The sequence below is a fragment of the Bactrocera dorsalis genome, chromosome 5, assembly GCF_023373825.1.
Source record: "Bactrocera dorsalis isolate Fly_Bdor chromosome 5, ASM2337382v1, whole genome shotgun sequence".
Taxonomy (NCBI): domain Eukaryota; kingdom Metazoa; phylum Arthropoda; class Insecta; order Diptera; family Tephritidae; genus Bactrocera; species Bactrocera dorsalis.
In genome coordinates this window covers 22,508,957-22,533,938 of record NC_064307.1, presented here as the reverse complement: position 1 = coordinate 22,533,938, position 24,982 = coordinate 22,508,957, and the positions used below count along the sequence as shown (strand labels likewise).

The following is a 24,982-nucleotide window of genomic DNA, read 5'->3' as shown; positions in this document are numbered from 1 at the left end:
ATTGATAGAGGACTTCATATGGATCTAGTAAAAAATTGGGTGTGGCACTATACTACTGTGTCCAAAAAATAAGGTGACATTTGAATTTAAACTGCACGCGTCGAAGGATTTGGAGAATTATTATTTTTTTTTTTTGGTTGGTGGTACTGTCAGTCACATTTATGTCAAATTTCATGTCAAAATATTCATTAGTGTTTGAGATACGTGTCGTTTTGTGAGCTGCTAAAAGTGAGTTTTTCGTTTTTTGCGATGTCGAAATTTGTTGAGCGAAGAATTTTCATTAAATTTTGTTTACGGAATAAATTTTCTGCTGCGGATACGTTGAAAATGATGCAGAAAGCCTTTGATGATGAGGCTATGTCTAAAAAAATGTTTGCAAGTGGTATAGTGAGTTCCAAGCCGGCCGTGAACGTGTGGAAGACGAAGAGCGCCCTGGGCGACCATCAACCTCAACCGACGAAGCTCACGTTCAACAAATCATAGATTTGGTGTTGAAAAACCGTCGATTAACAATTAGAGACTATGCTGATGAAGTTGACATATCGAAAGGCTCAGCCAATACCATTTTGAAGGATGTTTTGGGCCTCAAGCGCGTCAAATCTCGACTGGTACCGAAAACATTGAATTTTTTGGAAAAAAGGCGTCGCGTTGAAGTATGTGAAACGATGCTTACCGACTACCAGGGTATCACGAAATGCATTATAACTGGTGATGAAACTTGGATCTATGCTTACGATCCCGAAACAACCGATCAATCGAGCGAATTTCGTGCCAAAAGAGAGCCGAGACCAAAAAAATCGCGCGCTCAAAAATCAAGGTCATGTTGACTGTTTTCTTCAATTATCGTGGTGTTGTGCATTATGAATTCCTTCCAACCGGTCAAACAGTCAACAAGGAATATTATTTGAACGTTATGCGTCGTTTGCGTAACGGTATCCGCCTAAAAAGGCCGGAATTGTGGAAAGACAATTCTTGGTTTTTACACCACGATAATGCACCATCCCATACTGCCCTCGTAATTCGTGATCATTTCGCCAAAAACTCAACCCATATCGTTCCGCAACCACCGCATTCACCTGATCTGGCGCCGTGCGACTTCTGGCTGTTCACCAAGCTCAAAAGACCGCTCCGGGGACACCGTTTTTATACGATAGAGGAGATTCAAGCCGCAGCGAAGACGGAACTGAAGGCCATCCCGGAAAGTGACTACAACCAGTGTTTCGAAGATTGGAAAATCCGTTGGCATAAGTGCATTGCATATATAGGGAATTACTTTGAAGGAGATGAAATTGATTTGGAAGAATTAATAAAGAATTTTCATAATAAATACAATGTCACCTTATTTTTTGGACACAGTAGTACAATTTAAGAATAAACATCATATCTCACAAATAATAAATCTTCAATGCCTTGAGAGAGTTTCAATTTTCATTTCTTTATTCTTCCTCCTCACAAGGTGGTTTTTCAATAATTTTTTATGGCTTACAATAAGCGCCCAGCTCAAGTTCAATTCATATCAATTTTCTTCAACAAATGATTTTCCACACTCGAGCCTTCATAACGGTAATTATTAGGCACGCAATTAGCGCTACGAGCATATCGACCTACTAAATGCTTCCCTTAATTAAAATTTAATTTACAAACAGCCATAACTTCCGAAAAGGGATTAAGTAAAACAACACTGGGAAACTGTATTTACGCTTACATAAACAGAAATAACAACAATGCGCATTGCCGACGATGTCTTTTCTCGAGCAACTGGCGCTATGCGCCACTCCACTCACTCCCTGCACAACCCGTTATGCCATTGTTGCGTTGACTTGCGATGAGTTACAACTTGAAACTTGAAACTTGACTTCCAAGTACAAGTATAAGTACAGCGCGCAACACTTGTTAGGCCAGCCGGAATTCCCTGCTAACGGGAAATGGTTTGTTCGCATGCGATGCTCGGCTTGGTCTTGGTCTATCCAGTTTTGTGACCATGATACTTTTTAATTAACTGCATCAACTGCAGGTGGCGACTTAGATAAAGTTTAGAATTTCAAGCATCGCCCCCCGCTGTGCCCGTTATGTCGTCATCCCAAATCCGAAATAGACGCCCAACCCGCCGCTTTGTACGAGGAAGTCTACGAGGGGCTTAAGAGGAAACTTTTCGCCGTGCAACTCGTACTCGTACTTGGATTATGGTAATGCTACGATTGTTGCCAACATTGTTGTTGTTTATTCATTTGTTTCTGACTTGTTGGCTTGGTTTGTGTGTGTCTGTGTATGTGTATGCTCTTTGAAAATCTCAACTCGGTAAGTGTTCGTGTATTTTTGTTATTGCACGAAACTTTGTGCTGCGGCAACGTGAAATTCCGGCAACGAACGAACGGTACTAAGTTGGTGTAATTGTGAAAAGTAAAAATTATGTGAGCGAAATGTAGCCCAAACGGAACTTTAAGTGTGCAATCGTTAGTGTACCTCGGCGAAAAGTTGCGCTAAGGTATTTTCAGTTTTGATCACTTTGTTTGCAGTTGTTGTTGCATATTTTGTTCGTAACGCTGGCGTTGGACTTATCGTTGGGGTTGAAAAGTTTCCAATTCAACTGTATGCCGTCAAGCGGCTTAAGAGTTCCTTGTTTGGTATTATATTTTAATTTTGAGGTTCGAGGGATCAGGAAAACAAAATTTAATACAAATATAAATAAGCTCGACAAAGATTTCCCGAAAAAAATCTAACAAAGAGAAGACAGATTCATATTATAATTTCAAATAACACCGTTAGTTCCGCCGAGAAGTACAGTATCTCTTCTACTTTTTTGGCATAAACAACGCGTATGCGCTTATAGCCGAGTTCAGCAGTCGTTCTTCCTTTTCGCTACGTGGCGCCAATTGGATATTCCAAGCGTATCCAAGTCCTTTTTCACCTGGTATTTCCAACGGAGTGGAGGTCTTCCTCTTCCTCCGCTTCCCTCGGCGGGTACCGCGTCGAATACTGTCAGAACGTTTTCATCCATTCGGACGACATAACCTATACGGCGTAGCGACTGTCTCTTAATTCGCTGAACTATGCCAATGACGTTGTATGACTCGTACAGCTCTTCGTTCCATCGACGGCGGTATTCGCCGTTGCCAATGCGCAAAGGCCTATAAATCTTCCAGAGAACCTTTCTCTCGAAAACTCCTAACGCCGGCTGATCTGATGTTGCCATTGTCCAAGCCTCTGCAGCATATAGCAGGACGGGGATGATGAGTGACTTATAGAGTTTGGTTTTTGTTCGTCGGTAGAGTACTTTACTTCTCAATTGCCCACTCAGTCCGAAGTAGCACCTGTAGCAAGAGCTATTCTGCGTTGGATTTCGAGGCTGACGTTCTTGTTGGTGCTAATGCTGGCTCCAAGATAGACGAAATTACCTACAACTTCGAAGTTATGACTGTCAACAATGACGTGGGAGCCAAGTCGCGAGTGCAACAACTGTTTGTTTGATGGCACGAGATATTTCGTTGACTGTCAGACTCATTTGCTTCGCGTCTTTGTCCAACCTGGAGAAAGCAGATCTAACGGCGCGGTCGAAATGGTCAATGATATCATGTCATCGGCGTACGCCAGCAGTTGCGCACTCTTGTAGAAGATTGTACTTTTCTAATGAGCGATGCAGAATTGAATTATTTTCTCCAGCAGTAAATTGTAGAAGTCGCACGATAGGGAGCCGACTTGTCTGAAACCCCGTTTGGTATCAAATGGCTCGGAGAGGTCCTTCCTTATCCTGACGAAGCTTTCGGTATTGCGCAACGTCAGTTTAGCCAACCTTATAAGTTTTGCGGGGAGACCACATTCAGACATAGTGGCATAAAGGCAGCTCCTTTGTGTGCTGTCAAAAGCAGTATTAAAATCGAAAAATAGGTAGTGTGTCTCGATCTTCTTTTCACAGCTCTTTTCCATTATTTGGCGCATGGTAAATATCTGGTCAGTTGTTGATTTTCTAGGCCTAAAGCCACACCCTTAAGGTCCAATGAGTTTGTTGACGGTGAACCTTATATGCGATGTTGAGAACGCTTGTCCCACGTTAGGGGAATTGTGGAGTCTCCCTTTTAGTAGATTGGGCAAAACACTCTTAACTTCCAATCGTCGAGCATGCTTTCGTCCGACCATGTTCTACAAAGAAGCTGATGCATGTTCTTTATCAGTTCTGTAAGATTGTATTTTAATAGTTCGGCCGGCAATCTTTGGCCCCCGCCTCTTCAGACGTTTAATTGCTATTCGAACTTCTTCATGGTCTCCCTGCCATTCAGCAGGCTAGACCTACTAGATCACTTCGGTGATTCTACAAGAGTATGCTCCGATCTTGAAATCTCCTGTTTGTTACCGCACCTTTTCGTAAAATTTAGAGCGTTAGGCCTGTCGACCAGCTAGTTAAGCTCTTCATTCTCACGCAATTCATTCTCTTTCTTTTTTCAATTGCAAATGCATCTCACTTCCCTCTTCAACTCTTGGTATCTATCCCAACCCACAAGTGTTGTGTTCGATTGTAACGTTGCGTGGTGGGCAGTCTGTTTCCCATCCACTGCGACACGGCAGAGAATGAAGCCATGTGTAGAAGTTCACGCAAATGAGGAAAGTTCCCTAAGCGATCTTAGACCAAGTATTCTCTGGGTAGCCAAAAAAACATACTTTTGAAGGCGAGCTAAATTGAGAAGGCGCAACATCCTGCCATGTAAAAAACACCCTCAATGAAAATAAGCATTGGCCCACTACATACCCAAAAAATTAACCAAAAGATCAATGTTTACTTTATTTCTGATGCCAACTCAACGATTTTCAAGCACTATTTATTTAAATTTTTTCGATTTTACATAGAGATTTTAACAGAGGTTAGATGGACGAAACGCATGAACAAAATTTGGAAAAGTGAGATTTGCAGCCAGAAAATTCTCAATTGCTAGGTCTCCTTCAGAGTGGAAAAATTGTCATAAGAATTTTGGAGCGAAAAAAACAATAGCTCTATTTGTGGTCATCTTTGAGCTCTATATGAGATTTGATGAAGATTTTTGTATATTCGAAATTCGATGGAGCTATTGCGAAGTAAGTTCGGAAATGGTGTTAGATGCCGGCTGGACGGTCGGACTCTTTCTCTTTCGAATAAAACAATAAAATTTGGTATAAAATGGTTGAGCCCCTAATCCCTACTGTCTTCAGCATTAAGCAGAAACAGACTGTTCTAAACTACTAAGTCAATGTGACAATATAGCACCTGTTTAACGGTAAATGCACATTAGCATCAAAGCATTTCTAACAAAAATCAATGATTCAATTTGAGGAGCGTTTATTTATCCGACCAATTAGTCATAACAGCACTTGAGTAAGTCGCAACAAATTGCTTAGCCACCTCTTTGCCTCACCTACAACAACAATATACTTTCGATATAACACAAATACACGTATATACATATGTATGTGTAAGGGTACAGGAATTCGTATGGGGGCCTTACTGCTTTGGATTGTTATGACTATTGCTGTCGTTTTTGCATTTTGCCAATTGAGCGCAAATTGGCTAATTAAATTCACTTGCGAACATTTCGTTGCTGTTGTTGTTGCTTTGGCCGACGCCGCCGCTGCAGTTGACAGCACATCAGCACCTAACATTGCTACACTTTTACGACTCCATTAGTTGCATAATATTCGCCGATTGGTAATGTGGACGGCGTACCAGAGGCGGCGGCGGCGGAGCAGGTTGTGAGGACAAGGGCGGTGGCACAAGGCATGTACTTCAATTACAAGTCAATTCTTATTCAATTAACCGTTAGCAATAAAAATCAATTTCAAGCAGCGAGTTGTTCTAGGCAAAGCCATTGTAATTATTATGAATGTGCTCGGCAAAGTAAGAGGAAAATCAAATTACACAAAACAAAAAGCAGAAATAAAAACAACTAAGAGAAAATAATAGAAGAAATTATTATAATGAATTAGCAATGCAATCGTTTGGCAGTGCGGCTTTTGGCGATTGCGAGTGACTTTCCAGCAGTGCTGTTTAATCAATTGGAAAAGTCAAATGGTTATTAGCAGAATTTTTTTCTCTTTCTCTTTTTTGTTTGTTTTTCAAACATTGTTAAGCGAATAGCTGTGACGGTAAGGTAGTATAACTATGTAGCCATGTAAAATGGTCACTTTAGGAACCCAGGTCAAGAGGTCTCATTATATTCCAGATGGTTACAACTTTGGCTTGCAGTGGTGACAATTCATTAGCAAAGATGAAAAATTCTCTTGCAAATTTTCTTAACTGAAACGTAATTTGAGAGCTGCACGACTCTTGCGAGGATAAGTGAAAAATGCGCATTTAATTTTATAAAAACGTCAACTTCAATTGCTTTAAATATACCTTTCACAATTAAACAAAAGTTTTCCATACAAAAACTTGACTCAGATCGTTCAAAAATGATTTGTACGCGTATTGCGGCGGACATTGTTGCATCGACTCAACTTTTCACGCTGTTGGATTACACAGTATTTTATAGAATCTTCCACGCTTCTTTTTAGGTGTTACAAACTTTGTGACTCTGTTCAGGGTATACGAGGTATGACAATTAAGTAATGAGACTGATTCCATAAAAACCGTATATTTGAAAATTATTCTACAACTCTGTCATCCCCTTCAAAGTAGTCCCCTTCGGCAGTTATATAGTGATTCCAGCGCGTTTTCCATTCTTCGTAACATTTCTGGAACGCTTCGACTGGGATGTCCGCGAGTACCCTCGTCACAGCCGCCTGGATGTCCGTAATCGACTCAAAATGGGTTCCTTTGATCACCGATTTTGTTTTAGGAAACAAAAAAAGTCACAGGGTGACATGTCGGGCGAATAAGGCGGCTGTTGCAACACGGCGATCCCTTTAGAGGCCAAATACTGGGACACGCTGAGGGCGGTGTGGCACGGCGCGTTGTCGTGATGAAGGATCCAGTTACGAGCGATGTCTGGGCGCACCCTGTTGACTCGTTTTCGCAATCTTTCGAGTACTTGGCAATAGTAGACTTGATTCACAGTTTTCCCCGGTGGAACGAATTCTTTGTGGACGATTCCACGGCTATCAAAAAAGGCAATAATCATCGTTTTCACTTTCGACTTGCTCATGCGAGCTTTTTTCGGGCGGGGGGCGCGCGGAGACAACCATTGTGAGCTTTGGAAACACCTGAGCACGACTAAGAGTACTATCACCATACACTGTTACAATTTTAACGTACGTTTCCGAAGCTGTTTCGCCCAATCTGGCGCAAAATTTTATCGCGACGCGTTGCTCTTGATTTCGTTTTTCCATTTTGTTGACGAGCACTACAAACACACGTCTACTCAACTTGGCGCAGCAGGCGAACTAAACAAGCTAGAGCGATGGAGTATATATCAATGGAGAGGGGAGGGAAGCCGGAAAATCCCTTTATATATAAATATATAAAGAGAAAAGGCAATTTCAAGATTTACCACAAGCGCGGCAATAAAATCAGTCTCATTACTTAATTGTCAAACCTCGAACATATCATTATCTGCTTCCACTGTCAGATATAACCAATATATAACCGATTTATGTGAGTGTATGACAACCAATATGCAAGTATAACCATTTTATAACCAAAACTCAAATTTTGTATCTGTGAGTGGTTTCTATTATATTATTTTCCTCTCGCCTGTAAACTTATGAAAAATGACGTGACGTTATTTTGCATTTCAGGTGATATGTAGGTGTTCATAGTTGTGTCACTAAACTTGTATCCAAATATTTATATTCTCTCTGACATTTATAATAAATTGCGGCGAGTTTATGTGGTTAAGCAACTGCCTGCGGCTTACTGACGCGTCAAATTGACTTACGCGCTAAACATTTAAAGGGCGAAATGTCAACCTTAGCAAATTACAAGCGGATAATCGCGTCAAATTAATGAAAGTGTGCAAAATGAGTGGAAGGCATTTGCAATGTTAGTGAGGGTAGCGTGAAATATTTTACCAAAATATAGGGTGTTCTTGTAGAAGCATGGAATTTCCTAGAGCAAAAACTGACATAGTAAACATACTTAATTGGTATTTATGTTCAGCAAATTCTAACAGATGACCATCAAAGGCTTACAGCGGAAAAGCGTTTTTAAAATTTGAAGACTGAGCTCTAGACTTTAGTTCTGTTGGATCTTCAGTGATTAACCACATTTCTGGCTTAAAAAAAAATATTTTTTACACATTCTGAAGATAATATTTAGGCTACTTTTTAAAAGAAAAAAAATATGTTGTGATTTGAATGTCAATTATTGATCTATACTTTTTTAAAAATGTGAATAGAACTCTAAGGTGAACACTACAGACAAAATAACTCAAAATTTTTAATTACCCACGTCAATCTCATTCGGCTCAGTGGTAAATACTTTAGAACGTGTGAAATTACCATTTTATTGAAATGAAATTCTGTTTATATCTTGAACTAACCTCCGTCGGAGGTCCTCGGTTTTTGAGATATCGAACTGAAATTTTGCACAGATCTCCGCTATCCAAAAAGGAGCCACAATAACATATAGCTGCCATACAAACTGTTCGATCAAAATCAAGCCCTTGTATGAAAAACTTTTTATTTGACAGTGTATCTTTAGTATTTGGTCGCTTGGTTTTTCGAATTTTTTCCCCAAAGCCTAAAAACCTATAGTTTTATGAATTCATAATGAAATTCCCAGAGCGTCGACTTTCTGCAGCAGTTTAAAATGAATTCTCAAACTTCCGCCCAGTGATTGGTGAGACAGCTGTCAGCCATCAGTGGTGTTAAATACAGGAAGTGTTTAGTAAATATTTTCTCCCCATCAAACTACTAAAACCGCCGCTAAATTTCGACTATGCAATTAAGCTACGCAATTTTGTAACCAAATTACTGTTAGCCGGCTACAATTTAATTTCACTACCGTTAATCGCTAGAGACGAGCCGCACATAGCAAGTGAGTAACCAACAGGTGCCTCGTACAAGTAGTGCCAACGAAAGACCCAACGCTGATTGAAGCTGAGAGCTTTTGCCCACGCATCAACGTGCTTTCAGCTAAGCTTATTGCGGTTTATGAGTTGATTTTGTCTAAGCCGTCAATAAAGTTTACCTAATTGAAAAGTAAATAAAAAAACTGTTTGGTAAGGTGGAACAGTGCTTGTGTGTGAGACGTGTAACAGACAGGAGTTTTCTCCACATGTAGCTCAATGTCATAGCAGGGTTGTAAGAGCAGACGAAATAGAAATATTAATGAATGAGTTCAACAAATTTCGTTCTACAACACCGAAGCAGTGAAAATGTTATTCGAGTAAATGAGAAGGGTATTCGAAAAATTACCTGAATTTAGTATAAGTATATGGTATGTAGAAAGTTCTGGACCGAAAATAGTAAGCGTTGAATATTAAAAAAACGGCTTACGAAAAAAATATATAGTACATTCTTATTAAATATGACAACTGGCGAAAAATTGTCTGTCTACTGACGTGGCTACTATAACAGCCTTTTGTATTGCGTAGAGCCACTGATCACAGTATACTCGAAAAATCTAGAAACTTCCAAAATTACAATGACTTTCGAACCGAAGTAGCGTTCCGTCACTACTTTTTATTGATATGAAAAATCCGGTATCGATATATTTGAAAAAAAAAAAAAACTTACCTGTTACTCCGCCAATTGTTACACATTCTTACAAGTTCTAAAATGGGAAAGAAAACAAAAATAGAAAGTTAGATAAAAATTGATTTAACAGTAGAGAAGTAATTAAAAATATAATGAAAATAATCTATATAAATATATAAATCATCCACAAATTTTTACATTTATTTATTTTTTTATTTTTGTATTTTTTGTTAAAAAAAAAATAGAAAAATTTACGTTTTTGGTCCTAACTTCTTCCTTATTACTATTTTCTCCCTTAATTTGCTAAACTTCATAATCGCTTTCTTTCCTTCCATACAAATTATCCACCAAATTATCGCATTTTAATTTGCCAACTCACATGGAGACTCCAAAAGAAAGAAAAACGAAGACTGAACGCGCTATAAACTGGGCGTTTTGTCACCGATGAATAATGACTTGGCAGCACATAAGCTGTTAAGGCGCTGTTGACAGGCTGTGTCCCCGTAAAACCATAAAGGCAGGCGGCAAACAAATTTAAGTATGAAAAATGACTTCGCAAAGCCTTATTAACAGGCTAATAAAAAAAATATGGATATATGTATATACATTTGTGTGTTTGTTTATGTGTGTATTAAGTGAGAAAAGAGTGTTACGACATGCACGTGCAGCACACAACGGCTCCAAAGTAATTAAAAGCGTGCTTTATCGCAAACTCGATTTTGCACAGGGCAATATTTCAAAAGTGGTCAAAAAAAGCGAAAATAAATATTTCGGCGCGATAAATATTGAACATAATAAATGTGTAGTCGTGCATGCCGACATATTTTTGTTGAAAATTATTTTCAATTTTGGCGTAAAAAATCGGTGAATTTTTTCAAATGTTGATATTTAAACGAGCAGACCGAATAGTCATTATTTTTAGAAAAAACAGAGTTGCCGTTTTTTTGTGAATATAACTGCATTAAAAATTTGTCCAAAAGGTTTTCGCAGCTTCTCCCATTCCCAGTTTTACATTTTTTTTACACTAAATAGGTGGCAACCCTACATTTTCTCAAATGTTGATATTTAAGCTAACAGAGCGAATAGTCAATGTTTTATTGATTTTTTAATATTTTGCATTGTTTTAATATTTTATTAAGGGTGGCAACTCTGTTTTTTAATATAACTGCATTAAAATTTGTTCAAAAGGTTTTCGCATTTTCTCCCATTTGTATTTTTATATTTTTTACACCAAAAGGGTGGCAACCCTGTTCAAACAATTTTTTTCTTAACGTTTCTCCAAATACTTATCTAAAGGTTTTCTTGAGCTCTTTGCGTTTTAATAATTTTTTTTATAAAGGGTGGTAACTCTGTTTTTTTGGATGTAACTGCGGCGGCTAACAGAACACCGTATCATACTCTTGTAGAACCCCCAGAGGTGATCTAGTGTCTACTGCCTATCTGAAGAACAACAAACCGGCGGGGCCGATGGATTGCCGGCCGAGTTATTCAAACACGGCGGTGAAGAACTTATAAGGGGCACGCATCAGCTTCTTTGTAAAATATGGTCAGACGAAAGCATGCCCAACGATTGGAATTGAATTGTGCTCTGCCCAATCCACAAAAGGGAGACCCCACAATCTGCACCAACTACTGTGGAAAAGGAACTGCCTTAATGCCACTATATCTGAATTCGGTATCCCCGCAAAACTAAAACCAAAAGCTCCGTCAGAATGGGAAGGGCCTCTCCGAGCCGTTCGATACCAAACGAGGTTTCAGACAAGGCGACTTCCTTTCGATGGACTTCTTCAATCTACTGCTAAAGAACATAACTCGAGCTGCAGAGCTTAATCGAGCAAGTACAATCTTCTATAAGAGTATACAGCTGCTGACAATATCTGATGAATCGACATTACGAGTTTTCGAGAGAAAAGTTCTGCGGAAGAAGAAGACAAGGAAGCGGAAGTCCTCAAGCCCTTAGGAAAGACCAGAAATATTTTGGACTATCAAACGAGTTATCTATATGAATAGCCCACTTCTGGTCACAATCTTCAAAATTTATCGCAACAACTTTCAAAAATTGCTTTTTAAGGTTAATGTTTTTGTTTTCTGAACTTCTTCGTACAGCGTGTGTTTTTAGTTTGTAAATTTTGCTTTCTCTTCTCTGTTTTGTCAAAAATCAGCACTGCACACAATGCTTGTTCCACCTCAAGTGCCCGGACAACAACATCTTAGCCAATTAGTAAAATTTATTGTTTCAACAAATCAAAAGTGCAATATCACTACGAAAACCTCACCCATTGCCCTTGTCTGTGCCGTCTGCTGCCTGCTTGCAAATCATTGCACTTCACAACATGACAACCACATTTCCGGTCTAGAACGGAAGTGTGTAGAAATGTAGCTATTTAGGGACACAGTCTTTAACAATACACTTATAGCAGTATATATAAACACATAAATATTTCTAATCCTAAATCTTCACATTTAGATACATATGGCATACATACAAGTATGTACATTAGGGTGTTCATTATTTCTCCAAGTTGATTTTTTTTTTTGTAAACACCCCCTGAAGTGTCAGTTTTAGCCCCAAAGCAAGGATCCAACGTAAATCAGCATTTTTATTTTCAATTTAAAGCAAAATCATTTTACTTTGCATACGGTACACCATGTCGTATGAGCAACACAGAATGTATGTAGTATAAATCACTTCTATGAATGCCAGTACACTTGATGTATAACTTTAACTGCGCATAACTTTAAAAGGAGATATTTTATGGAAAAAATTATTAGGACCTTTTTTGTTGACTGATAAATTTTGTATTAGAAAATAAGATTTTCAAAGTTGTAGGTTTATTTGCTTTTTGTAAAATATCAAAAATATTTTTAAAGGCATAAGCTGAAACTTAATGCTGCCAGAAAAGTCAATTTGGAAAATAAAGCTCACCCTAATATACATATTTATATGTATGCATACATACAATTTCATACATAAATGTACTAAAATGCATACATGTTGCTCAAGTACCCAACGAATATAAGGTACAACATACACATTGTTGTTGTTGTTGTCAACTTCTTTTGTTGTACTTTTGTTGCTGAGAATGATTCATCTGTGTCTTATATACGTAAATTTGTATATAGCGACCGGCATGGTCATGAACAAAGAAATTGTGCGCCGGTCAGGCATGACGCAGCAACCAGCGGGGGGGAGTGCGTGTGTGAAGCAAGAACAGAAGTGTTTTGTTAAGAAAGGAAACTTGTGTGCGTTGCTTGCACGACTTTGTTGCCAAAAATTTGTGAATGATCTTTTCATGCAACGCGGACACATTTACTTGCTTATATACATATAAGATATATACATACATATACATATATAATCTACAAAAAATAAATGCCAAAGAATGTTCTTTCGAATGATAATAAACAATCCCCACTCGATGTGAAGCTTATGCGTTTTTTTCTTTGAAAAAGTAAGGAACCTGGAAATGAATCATCTTTTATACCATCATGGATCGAACAGGGTAATAGACTCTATGTAAAGCATGTTTTTCCTTCAACAAAATAGGCAATACTATTTTTGTGAACACGGTTACATACACACATACATATGTATATACCTTCCAAGCAAATACAATTTGTTTCTCACAATTTTTGTTATTCCACTATACACATGTTGTTGTTATTGTTGTTGTTGCTGACGTTTTCATTTAGAGTGCAAATCGAGGAAGTGTTTTGCAAATTGTACATTTAGCTCGCTTCGAAGTACTTACATACATATTAGTATATTCACACACACACACACACTTAAGTATACAGAAAGTGGAGTTTCACGAGAGTTCGCCTAGATTGCAGAAGAAAACAAGAGCTCACCCAAAGGTACCTTGCAAAAAATAAAAAAATGCGATTTATTTCTCGCTACACTTGATTCAGCAATGATCTAACTTCTTCAAGCCGTCTAAAAAATAAGCCGTCTGGTAGGCAGTTCTGCAAAGTAGATCTCCTTCGCGACGATAACCTTCCCATTCGACTTAAATTTTTGCCCGACGAATTGCTATTTCAAGCTCGGAAATATATAAAAGTCACAAGGTCCAAATTTGTAGTTTGTAGTTCGTATCCTAAGTTAGTTAAGGTTTGAGGTATTTTAGAAATCGGGCTGATGACTGCACATTGAGTCGCGAGCGCGGAGTCGCTAAAGTAAAGTGCGAAAGAGGCATCCCTTGGAGAGTTTCGAGCAGGCTGCATAGCCTTCTTAAACTTTCTGATGAGCAACGTCCGTATAGGCGCTGAACTGGACAACATCAAACCTGCGTAGCTCGGCGTGTAATTAAGTAGCCATGAAGTTGATAAGATTAGACCATCTCCGGGAGACTTGCTGAGAGGTTAGGATAACATGTATCCCTAAAACTGTTAAAAGCTCGCACATTACTGCTAAAGACTCCACTCCTATCAGTCCTTTCACGTGTCTATTGAAAACGTTGAAAAGGCTCATGAACTGTTCAGACTGAGGAAGATCGGTTGATACTTCTTATTATTAAATTACACATCGCATGGTCTTCATCGCAATTTTTACTACAGTTACAGCTTGTACGGACGGACGGACGGACAGACAGACAGACGCACGAACTTCAATTCGTCTCGTCATCCTGATCATTTATGTACAAGGCGCGTTCCAAAGTAAACAGGACTTGAAAAAAAAAACAAATGTTTTTTTTCGGCAAAATCAATTTATTTTATTCAAAATAGTCTCCTTCTGCTTCAATACAGCGTTTTGCACGGTCAAAAAGCATGTCGAACGAGTGTTTTAGCACGTTGGTCGGTATGGCCGCCAGTATGCCGGTGCAAGCTTTTTGAATGGCCTCTATGACTGCATAACGCTTTCCTTTCAAGGGCAAATGCATATTTCCGAAAAGGAAGAAGTCGTACGGCGCCATATCAGGTGAATACGGGGGTGGTTAATGGTTAAAATGTGATTTTTGGTAAAAAAAAATCGGTCACAAGTGTCGATCGATGAGAGCAATTTTTGGTCGTCAGTCAATTTGTGCGAAACAAACCGTGCAGACCTTACGTAAGCCCAAATGTTCGATCAAAATGCGATAATTCGATGTTTTTGAGATGTTCAATTCCATTTCCATGAATTTCAATGATGATTTCGGCTGATTTTTGATGAATTCACGCACAGTTTCGATGGAATTTCCGATAACCACGGATTTTGATTGGCCCACATGTTGATCGTCATTTATGTCCTCACGAGCACTTTGAAAACGTTGAAACCACTCGTGCACTCTGCTACGGGATAGGCAATCATCGCCATTTCGGTAAAAGTTTTTCCAATTTTAAAACAAAATTTAATGTTGGCTCTTTGTTCGAAGCTCATTTCGCCCCGATAACACAAACATACTGACACTTAAAACGCAATAACTTCACTTCGAATCTATGAAATGTCATGAAATTCTCACAGAACAATCGATAAAGAAAGCAAATTCTAACGCACTAGTCAACATACATACATATATGTAGATGGCGCCATAAGGTGGCGCTAGATTCAAAAAGTCCTGTTTACTTTGGACGCACCTTGTATATCTATACTGAATTCACAGGAAAAAACATCTTCAGTATATACTATTAAAATATATTTTCAAATAAATAAGATGTTAATTGGAGATTATTAAATCCTTATGTATTCTTTTTGCTTCTATAATTCTTTTTTTTCAAACTTCACCTAAAAAATTGTTTTTACAAGCCTCACAACACTCATGCGAACTTTCATCCATTCGCCCTCACTGCTGCTGTAAACAATGTATGTATGTACATGAGAGAGTTCCGTTACATTGCATGCCAGCCTTGATGAAGTTGCTATGAGCGCAAGCAATCTAAAATGGTCGATAGTGCGCTGATGCAGCCAAGTGCCTAGGAAAATTCACTCATATATGCCTAAATAGACTATGTTCATAGATAAAGTGCAGAAGTATATTTATATACATACATATGGTATATATGGTATAAATATGTACATGCTTATATGCAAGTCAGGATGCCATTTTTGCATTTATTTTCATTTACTTCACGCTTTGCTAGCATTTCCATTTTAATTCTACCGCAATGTAGCGCACAGCACCATTCGACGTATGCACTATTCAACACAGTGTTGCATTTTATTGGCCACACGGGGGCGTAAAATGCACAAAATACCTTTGAGGCGTTAGCTGCTGCAGTAAATGCTGGCCATAGATACGTGCTGTGCGTTTCCAATACAAAAACAAAAAATGCAGTCGCATACACAATCAACACACACACGCACGCATGCGAATGTAATAAATTCCAATGCAATTGACCTAAAAGGATTTGTTGCCGCTCCACAGGCTTCCGGCGTTGGGAAAGCATTTTGCGAACTATTTGTTTTTTGATGATTTTTTTTTGCTTTTTGGTTCATTTCACTTTTTTTCTACCTGTGAATTTTTAAATTTTGTTTGTACCTCGGCAATAAAATGCCCGCGGCCAGCAATCGAACTCAGTTGGTGAGTTGTGCCCTCCCCACTCCCCCTTAGTATTAATGGGTGGGTTGTATCTGTTGCAAACTAAGCTGATGAGTTGTTGGCATGTTGAGTAGTGAGGCTGTAAATGCCACGCAAATGGAAAAGTTAACAAATAACTGAGTTTGTGGGGCTTGAGTCACTATTTATTAGTGGAACAGCATTATTGCCTCCTTATGAGGGAAAGTATGTCTGCAACTTGAAGCATATAAAGAGGCATTATTTTACGATGGAATCTTAACGCTAAATTGAACTGGAAGGTTTTACAATGGATCAATTCATTTCAGTTAGTTAATTTGGTCTGAGTTGCGTGAATTAAGGAATTTTGAGAAGTATCGTATGTATCAAGCCTTCAGGAATGTATCCCAAAAATTTTATAAACAACAACAACAGCAGAAAATACTACTTCGACATGAAACTTGTTTTTCTTACCGTAAACTGTTTATTAAACAACTTACGAACAAATTTGATATATGTACATCAAATCCTACAATTTGTTTGGGCTTTCTCAAATTTGAACAAATTGAATTTTTCCAAATTTTTAACACTTCATACCATTCTATTAGTACCCGAAGGCACTGTGCTATTACAATAATTCAATCTACTACCCACGTTTGACAGCAAACAGCTGATTGTGATTTGACAATCCACTCGTGCAGCGCCGCATCGCAATATTTACGTAAAAATCTAACACCAATTGCGGCATTTAATATTACCGCACAATTCATTTTAAACAATTTATGAAATAAGTGAAACATTAAAATGAATCAAGCCGACGTTAGTAAGCTGATGTCGCAATTGCGTATCGCTGTTAAACCACATCGTAACCTACGTAATCCAGATGGTCCTGAGGGTCGTTTATTGAAACTACGCAAAACTGTGACGGCGCTAGTGAAGCATGAGCGCATAGAGTTATACTACAACAGAGCTGATGAAGCGCGCGGCTATGCAGAATTGGTTAGTAAATTATAGCACAACAATGTGTTAACATAATAATTCTTTTTTTTTTTTTACAATTGCAGTTAATTTCCAATGCGATACGTTATGGCGATCGTCATAAAGCTACAATGGAGTTGGCGGATTATTGGTTGCTCGAAAAACAATTGGTGCATAAACTTTTCAAAGTGCTAGTGCCACGTTTGGAAAACTGTAATTTTTCATATACCCGCATGTACAAAGCACCGCGTGATTACCCTGGCATGTATTATAGAAAATCGGTGCTGGAGTTGCGTGGCAATCCATATCCATCGTTATTGCCTGATTATACAAACAATCGTAATTTAATACATAATGTTTTATTGGATGAAGCACGAAAAGATTATAGACGTGAAAAGCTAGCAGAGCTAGCCGATAAAATAGCTTCAGAATCGGCGGTGAATGCTGAGAAAGTAGGGAGTGAAGGTGATGCCAAAGAAGCAGAAAATGTAGAGAAAGCATAAAAATTGTGCTTTTTACCTAATATAATTGTTAAATTAATACAAGTAATTTAATATTAAACAAAGCATTTAAATTGCTTTTTATTATACGGGGCCACAACAACAACCTTGGAATGTTATTAGAACTTACATATAATGTTAAAACTTAATTTATTGTGCCGCTTGAGATAGAACGGTATATTTTCTTAAACATCTTCAAATGGACTAACATGGGAAATGATTATAAAAGCTGTGGCATGTTCATAAGCGGCGCTTTTAAGCTGCAAACAATGGGCGTTACCGAAAAAATTGCAACTGCATATTTGTTGTGGTTTTAATAACTAGGAATTTCAGTTTTTAATTCATAACTACAAAGAACACTGTAAATACAGTTTTAGAAAAATTTTCAGAAGATTTTTCACCTCAACTTCATGTACATAGTGCTTATGCTGGTACAACAACACACTTTTGCTAAAAATATTATTGGAGCTGTAAATTAATAACACATTCTTCCTAAACTTTATTAAGTTGCAGCTGTAGTGCGTTAACTGTACGAATTATAGACAAGCCTCTCATATTTAGTCGGTTGCTGCTTTCTAATTTTTTATATAATTATTTTAATTAGTTTTTTATATCTAATACACTTTAAGGGTAGCAATTGTTAATTTGTAGCAAATTAGAAATGATGTGGCTTACCTTGCAAAGAAAGTCGATTTCTACTTATTGTTTATAATTTTTGGAAATACATACACTTATTTATACAGGTACGCTTCACATCACAGTAGTGAGAACGTTCTACACTAATTTACTAAAAGTTTTTAATTTGATTTTAGTTATAATTATTATTTATAAATTTCACTAAAACATAAACCATTTAATTGCTTCCATCGATGTTGCTACGCGAAGCCGATATGGCAGTAAAATATAAAGGCAATGCAGTTCAAACAATAAAAAATTGGAACTAAATTACTGTACAATATTTGTACACAAGTGGTTTCCTGTGTTTTTAATCACATTTATAGAAATTATGTACATACATATATGCGAATATATGAGTATATAAAAACGCTGCAGTCGGTATATATGTAAATTGGTTAGAACTCCGTTTTTGTAAGCAAAAGCAACTACTTGCAATTAGGTAGCATCATTTCATCGTTACCTCAATTTTTAACAGTTCATATTACTATGTGCATATGTATGTGTATATACATATGTACATACTAACGGATTGCATTCATGTATACATCTGTATATGCATGTACATATATACATATAAATTCAATATGCGAGGCTCATTTGGCGAATATTTTGAGGTTATCTCACCTAAATGTATGTAAATCCATTTAATGAATTCAGTGGAAGAGCACCTGGACACATAGCAATTTCTTATTAGCCGTTGTTGGTTAATTGTTAACATACACATGCATTCATTTCTGTCAATGTTCAAGAAAATTGCGAAGCCGAGAGCTTACCTCAAAATTGCAGCCAGTCACTCATAAAACTCTATATGAACACTTTTAATATACCGCTTTTATTTTATTTAAATAAATATTACACTCGCGGAAGTATTTTACGCGTTTCCGTCGGCTTACAATCGCTAAACTGACAAGGCAGACGGAAATCTTTGCTTTCTACTGCTTAATCTTTACCATTGGCAATGCAGTTCCGGTAATCAGGCGGTAACGCCTTCCAGTTATAGATGCCACACCAGAATTTGGCATTCTGTGCAAGGTTTTGGCAGTCAGATTTGAAATCATCTTAAACAAATTGGCAACACCGCCAAGTTGTGTATTTGACATTCAAAATTCTCCACTTCAGGAAAAAATTTGTATAATTATTTGATAAAATCATATTTGAATAAAAGTGAAACGAATTTATGTACAATATAGTGTAACATGCTTCAAGCTTTAGAAATTATATTCAAAGACTGTAAGACAAAGATAACTGTCCTCATGGATCTAAAAGAAACTGTTGCATATCGGAAATATCGCGACATAATCTGTTACGAAAGCTGAATAATAAAAACAGTACTGGTCCTTGTAAGTTTGACTTTATCCGATAAGAGATGAGAATAAAAATGATAAATTTTATCCCAAAACGCAAGTATTCTTTGATAATATACTATTTAGTGCGGTGAGCCATCATAGATGTAAGTATACTATATATTTGTAATACTGTACATTACCGCCCATTAGCCTAATCAACCAATCACATTACTTTAACCCTAATGTTCTATGTACGCGGAAAAATTTTATTTCTATAATATGCATGCGGGTGAGTGTGAAGTACAATTTTATATAAGCATAATGATTTAGTAAATAGTTACAATATTAAAAATGTTTACAATGTGGTATAGGCACTAAAGTCCTTGTTATTAAGGCCTCAATGGTATTTATATTTCGTTGTGCGTTGTTAAAACAATTTGAAACGTTAAAGTTGGCATATTGAATATAAACCACCACAAATATCACATCTCCACCGTCTACAATAACTATTATTAGGATTAAGTGAGGTAAAGTAGTCATTTAAAGCCCTCAATATTTCTTGCTTTTTGTTATATAAGTATGAAAATGTTTGTGATTCGCATCTCTTTGTGACATACAAAAAAATGCGATAAAGTATGGTCTCGGCGGATATAAAAATTTGTATCGTATTCCTTATCATTTCTAAATTTGTTTCAACAAATTCTTGTGCCAGTTTCATGAGAAAATCAAATGTTTTCTCCGAAAAAACATTACCCATGGTAGTTATGATGTCATCAAAGCTGTCAGGATTAGCGATGATCTCATAAAGTCGCGTACCATATTCGCTTAATAAAATTAAGATATTATTCGGAAGCATAATGCTACCCATGCCAATGCTGACAGTGCTTGGTTGAGCTGATAATTCGCTTTTATTGAGTACGTTTGAGAACAGTAATTTGGAATTGCTAACGGAATTTACTTCAGCATGCGCTGTAGGTATGGGTTTGTTAACCGAATTTAGCACATTAGGACCCTTATTATGTTGAAGATTATTGCGTAGGTCGTTGGTATTGACTGCCACATCATTATTGAGCACAACTCCTTCCCCAGCTGCGCCGAATGCAGGTCGTACCTTAGCTTCATTTAATTTCTTGTTAATTTTGTAAAGATCATTTAGATATTGTTTGCTAGGCATATCGTTAGCTCCACGTATAATATCTACTTTTCCTTGTTGTGCACCTTTGATACGAATTGTTTCCTTTGACATTTTATCAAATATTTTTCTCTGGCGATTACTTAAAGACTTTCGGTAGTCCTGTATTGTGGCACTATGTGTATCATTTACTAGTGTTGATGCCATACGGAAATTCGATACAGAATGTGTGAAGAGTACCAAAGAGGCAGCCAATTGCACCAGTTCCATACTTGTCACCTCCTCATCATCGACAAATTTCTAAAAGAAATGTTAAAAGCGAAGTTTAAACTAATTATAACGATTGTAGCATATATATTTTAACTTACAATTAATAGATCTAGAATTCCATTTGCAACCCCGGTTCCGGATAGTACAATAGATGAAATGTTCATACCGTTCACAAGTAATTCGGTAGCCTAGAAATAAAGCATGTTAATACAGTATTTCAATAAAAAGAAACAAGAAAAACAGTTATTTCGACACCGCAGCTATAATATATATTTTATATGTACTTTTCTTAAAGCATAAATGGCTATCAAAAAATAAATAACTTGATTTTGTTCGGGGATTGTAGCGTCGCCTTGAAAAATAATCCATGCCGGAAAAATAAGCAGCTTCTTGGGGAGGAAAGCACATGCATAAAATGTCAGATCGATATCTGAAGAACTGCTGCACTAGCTCGCGTATAAGAGCCACAAGTTGGTAGTAAAAATGACGTCACCACTTGCAGATTAACCTTTATGTATAACTAACAATTCACACAAGCTTCTTCAAGATTATTTAAAGTTATTTAAGGGGCTATACCAGTATGACGCATTAAATATTAGGCGATTTTCGTGATTTTTTTTTAAGAGAAAGTACGCAATTGATCATTTCGAACTTCTTTGAACGTAATAAGGTATATTTTCAACTATATTTTACGATTTTTTTTTTTACAAAAATGTTGAAAAATAACGGAGTTACGGGCTGTCTACGGAGGGGCCAAAAAAAAGTGCCCCTACTGCTGGCATGATTCCGGCCAAATGAGTAGGTGAAAAAAAAATTGAAAAGTCTATTAAACTTAAAGATATTTCCTATACAATGAACTACGATCTTTGAAAAATGTCGAAAATTAACAAAATGGCGTAATTTTGAAAAAAAAAATCGTGTTTTTAAGTAAAAAATGGTCGTTTTTTTAATGCCAAGTTGACAATTTTCAACCAATCAAAAAGATCGTAGTTCACTGTATGGCAAATGTATTCAAAAATACTCAGTTTTAATTTGAAGTCGATCGGTCAATATCTCGTTTAGTTATGATGTCAGCAATTTTGAAAAATGATTTTTTTAAAGTGTCACACTGGTATAGCCCCTTAAGGCATTGCGTTTGTTGTGGCTGTAGCTGATATTGTTTTCGCAGTCGAAATTCATATTTTCATAAAATTTATAATTTTTACTTACCAACGATATCTCCTTTCCCGCAGCAGCTGCTTTTGTCATGGCAGTCGTAGCACGTGAAGCACCTACACCAACAACACCAGCTCCAACACCTATCCAAGCATTTCTAGCTTGCGAGCTATCCAACCCGATAGACTGTCCGTGGTTTTTACGATCTACTAAATTGAATACTGAACGTACGGTTGAGTATGCCGCTGTGGTAGCACAAACAACACCAGCACCAGCTATTAAAGCCGGCGCTACCGTCATCATCATTGCTGCCAATGGTATTGCAGCTGCACCAAGTCCGGCTACAGCCGTTGCTGTATCTGCAACACCCAGTACCTGTCTAGCGGCGCTACCGTTTGGTGTAGTACGCACCTCTAATTCGACACGTCCGTTATAATCGGTGGTATAAATACCGTTAAGCGGTGCAATCATCAATCCACTTGGTAGTTCATTATTTGCCAAATATGTTTTCCAATTTTTATAAACGCGGCCCAGTTCATCAATGAATATCATACAACAATGCGAACTATCGTCATCAGCTGAGAAATTATATACATACATACATACATTTAGATATATGAAGTAAGCTATATGCACATAAACGGAGATAATACACGAAGATACTTACTTGTACATTTTCTTGTTCTAAAGACGGGATGACAGGAGAATTTCGTAGCGTTTATGGCACGTACTTTACTATCGCAATCGGTTACAAACACATAAATAATTGCACTCAAAGAGTTTCGGTTAGTGTATTTTCCTGAACGATAAATTTGAATGTTGGATAAAAGTGGTGAGGTTTCTTTTTAGTTTGCATACTCACTTTGTGCCCAAACACTGTCAAATATTATTTTTCGCATTTCCTCTATTTTTCTATTTCCTTTTTCCTGATCAGGAATTAGATTGTTTAACTTATTTTTCAACATTCCACTTTGATTTTCAGCTAGCCTGTTTGGTAATAATAAATATTTGAAGGAAAAGTTATTAATTTAGATAAAAAAAAACCAAGAAAAATGTCAGCTACGGTGGCACGGAAGCTATAACATCTTTCGCAAATACTAACAAATTTAGTATACCGCGTTGCGGCTATAATAAATTCCACCGAATACGCGAGCTTGTTGTTTTTGTAGCGGCAGAGAATATTCCTGAAATAGATTTTAGGAATACTATAGAGTTTGCAGTACTGGGACCAGTTACGTTGGCCTGTCCGTCGTAGGGACTTTTATTACGACACCAATCCTCGAAATTAATTCAGTAATGTTTCTGCCACTACAAAAACAACAACAACAGGGTTAAGGCAAACTAAAGAGTACAATCACAACAATAAGCGTGCTAAGGATATTTATTTCGGTATAACCATAGTATGTAAAGATGTACATCTATATGTGTACTCACAAGTCCCAAATAATTTCCTTTTTGAAACCGCTGTTGTTTGCAAAATCTTGCTGCACTTCCAGAACTGTACGCGTTCTATTTACGGTTTTTGGCACTACCACAACTGTAGGCATTTTCTTTACTGTTTTTGGCGTCGGCTGTATGTATAGATTTACATTGCCATTTTCATCTAATGTGTATTCGCCATTAAGTGGTGCAACCATTATACCCCCTGATAGGTTATTATCCTTGAGATAACGCTCCCAGCTCAAATATATATTGCCTTCTTGGTCCTCATAAAATATTTCAGCTATAGATTTAACTGCCGCAAATAACAATGATAAATTAAAATGTTAGTAAATTTTACAGTTACAATATTGAAGGTATAAAATACTTATATAACATACAATATAAAGGATACGATTTTCAATTAAAAAATATAAATAAATTTTAATTTATTCAAATCATTATTATCGTCAACGAAATTAAGACCATTTTACATTTCGAAAATGGTGTTTGAAAATTTAGCGAGTAACAGTACTTTGGTAAATAATAAAAAATGTTAATTTCGGCTCCACCGAAGCTTCAATAACCTTGAACAATAAGTTGCGCAAAATTTAGTGAAGATATTTTTTCAAATAAAAAAAGTTTTCAATACAAAAACTTTATTCGGATCAACCAATATGTAAAGCGGCTATATGATATAGTAGTCACATATCGGCAATTCCGACAGTGCAGCAGCTTCGGAAGCAAAAAACTTCCGTCAAGCACTGACCGCCATTCACAGTGGAACCATCAACACCTTCACCTACTTCTTTCCAGTGAATGGCGTACTCGGTGTCAAACCATCACGCCATGCAGACGAAGAGCTCGAGTCGCTGCGAGAAACGAGTGTGCCATTGCGCATCTTCGTTCTGTATACTATAGCATTCGGCTACGAAGTCTGACCGTAGACTTAATTCTGGTACCACGGGGAGCAGGAGCCCTTGGAGGTAACTCCAACCTGCTCATGCGGACTGGCCCCTCGGGGAGTATCGTGGTGGTTGTGGTTGAAACCCAAATCGCGGGAAGAACTGACTTTGTCAGTTGAATGTGGAGTTGCATTGCAACCGGGTGCCGGACCCAAAGCACGGCAGAGGTTTTAGATGGGCCTCGAACCCGACCAAGGTGGTTAGTGTGTCCATTCCACACTGCCAATTGGTACTGAAAATGCTTAGCATTCTCAGGGCGCTGATCAACGCATTGATTTGATCCGCTGTGCTTTTGAGCGCCGTGGAGTAAGGTTGTCGACAACAGGTACCCACGTAAAACACACCGGACGTTGTATACTATAGCAGATTAAACTCCTACTTATCCAGAATAGACCCCGACATATCCAATAGACAACCTGCGTGCAATGAGTCTTCGCATGACACTGGCCACCGCTTTGCATGCCCCACCAACCCTATTCATCTGATACCCCTCTTTCTTTGGTGCGACTCCATCGAAACAGTACGTTTC

General features: G+C 37.5%; 2 protein-coding genes across 4 annotated transcripts in view; one reads left to right on the top strand and one right to left on the bottom strand.

The window, feature by feature from the left end:
* The first annotated feature begins 16,743 nt into the window (after positions 1-16,743).
* LOC105230096 (39S ribosomal protein L17, mitochondrial) lies at positions 16,744-17,616 on the top strand. Its single transcript, XM_011210692.4, has 2 exons — positions 16,744-17,069; positions 17,135-17,616. The coding sequence occupies exons 1-2, from the start codon at positions 16,875-16,877 to the stop codon at positions 17,549-17,551; spliced, it is 612 nt and encodes a 203-aa protein (XP_011208994.1). The 5' UTR covers positions 16,744-16,874; the 3' UTR covers positions 17,552-17,616.
* Positions 17,617-19,757: 2,141 nt separating this feature from the next.
* Positions 19,758-24,982, bottom strand: part of LOC115066440 (uncharacterized) — a 25,986-nt gene continuing 20,761 nt past the window's right edge. For 2 of the 3 annotated variants that reach the window (XM_049458588.1, XM_049458589.1), the window contains exons 9-14: positions 23,504-23,804; positions 22,932-23,056; positions 22,737-22,868; positions 22,124-22,647; positions 21,013-21,102; positions 19,758-20,944 (exon numbers count right to left, since the gene is read on the bottom strand). In XM_049458588.1, the coding sequence (XP_049314545.1) occupies positions 19,958-20,944; positions 21,013-21,102; positions 22,124-22,647; positions 22,737-22,868; positions 22,932-23,056; positions 23,504-23,804 (2,159 nt within the window). In that variant the 3' untranslated portion in view covers positions 19,758-19,957. The remainder of the gene's footprint in view (positions 20,945-21,012; positions 21,103-22,123; positions 22,648-22,736; positions 22,869-22,931; positions 23,057-23,503; positions 23,805-24,982) is intronic. The other variant, XM_049458590.1, reaches the window with a different exon arrangement.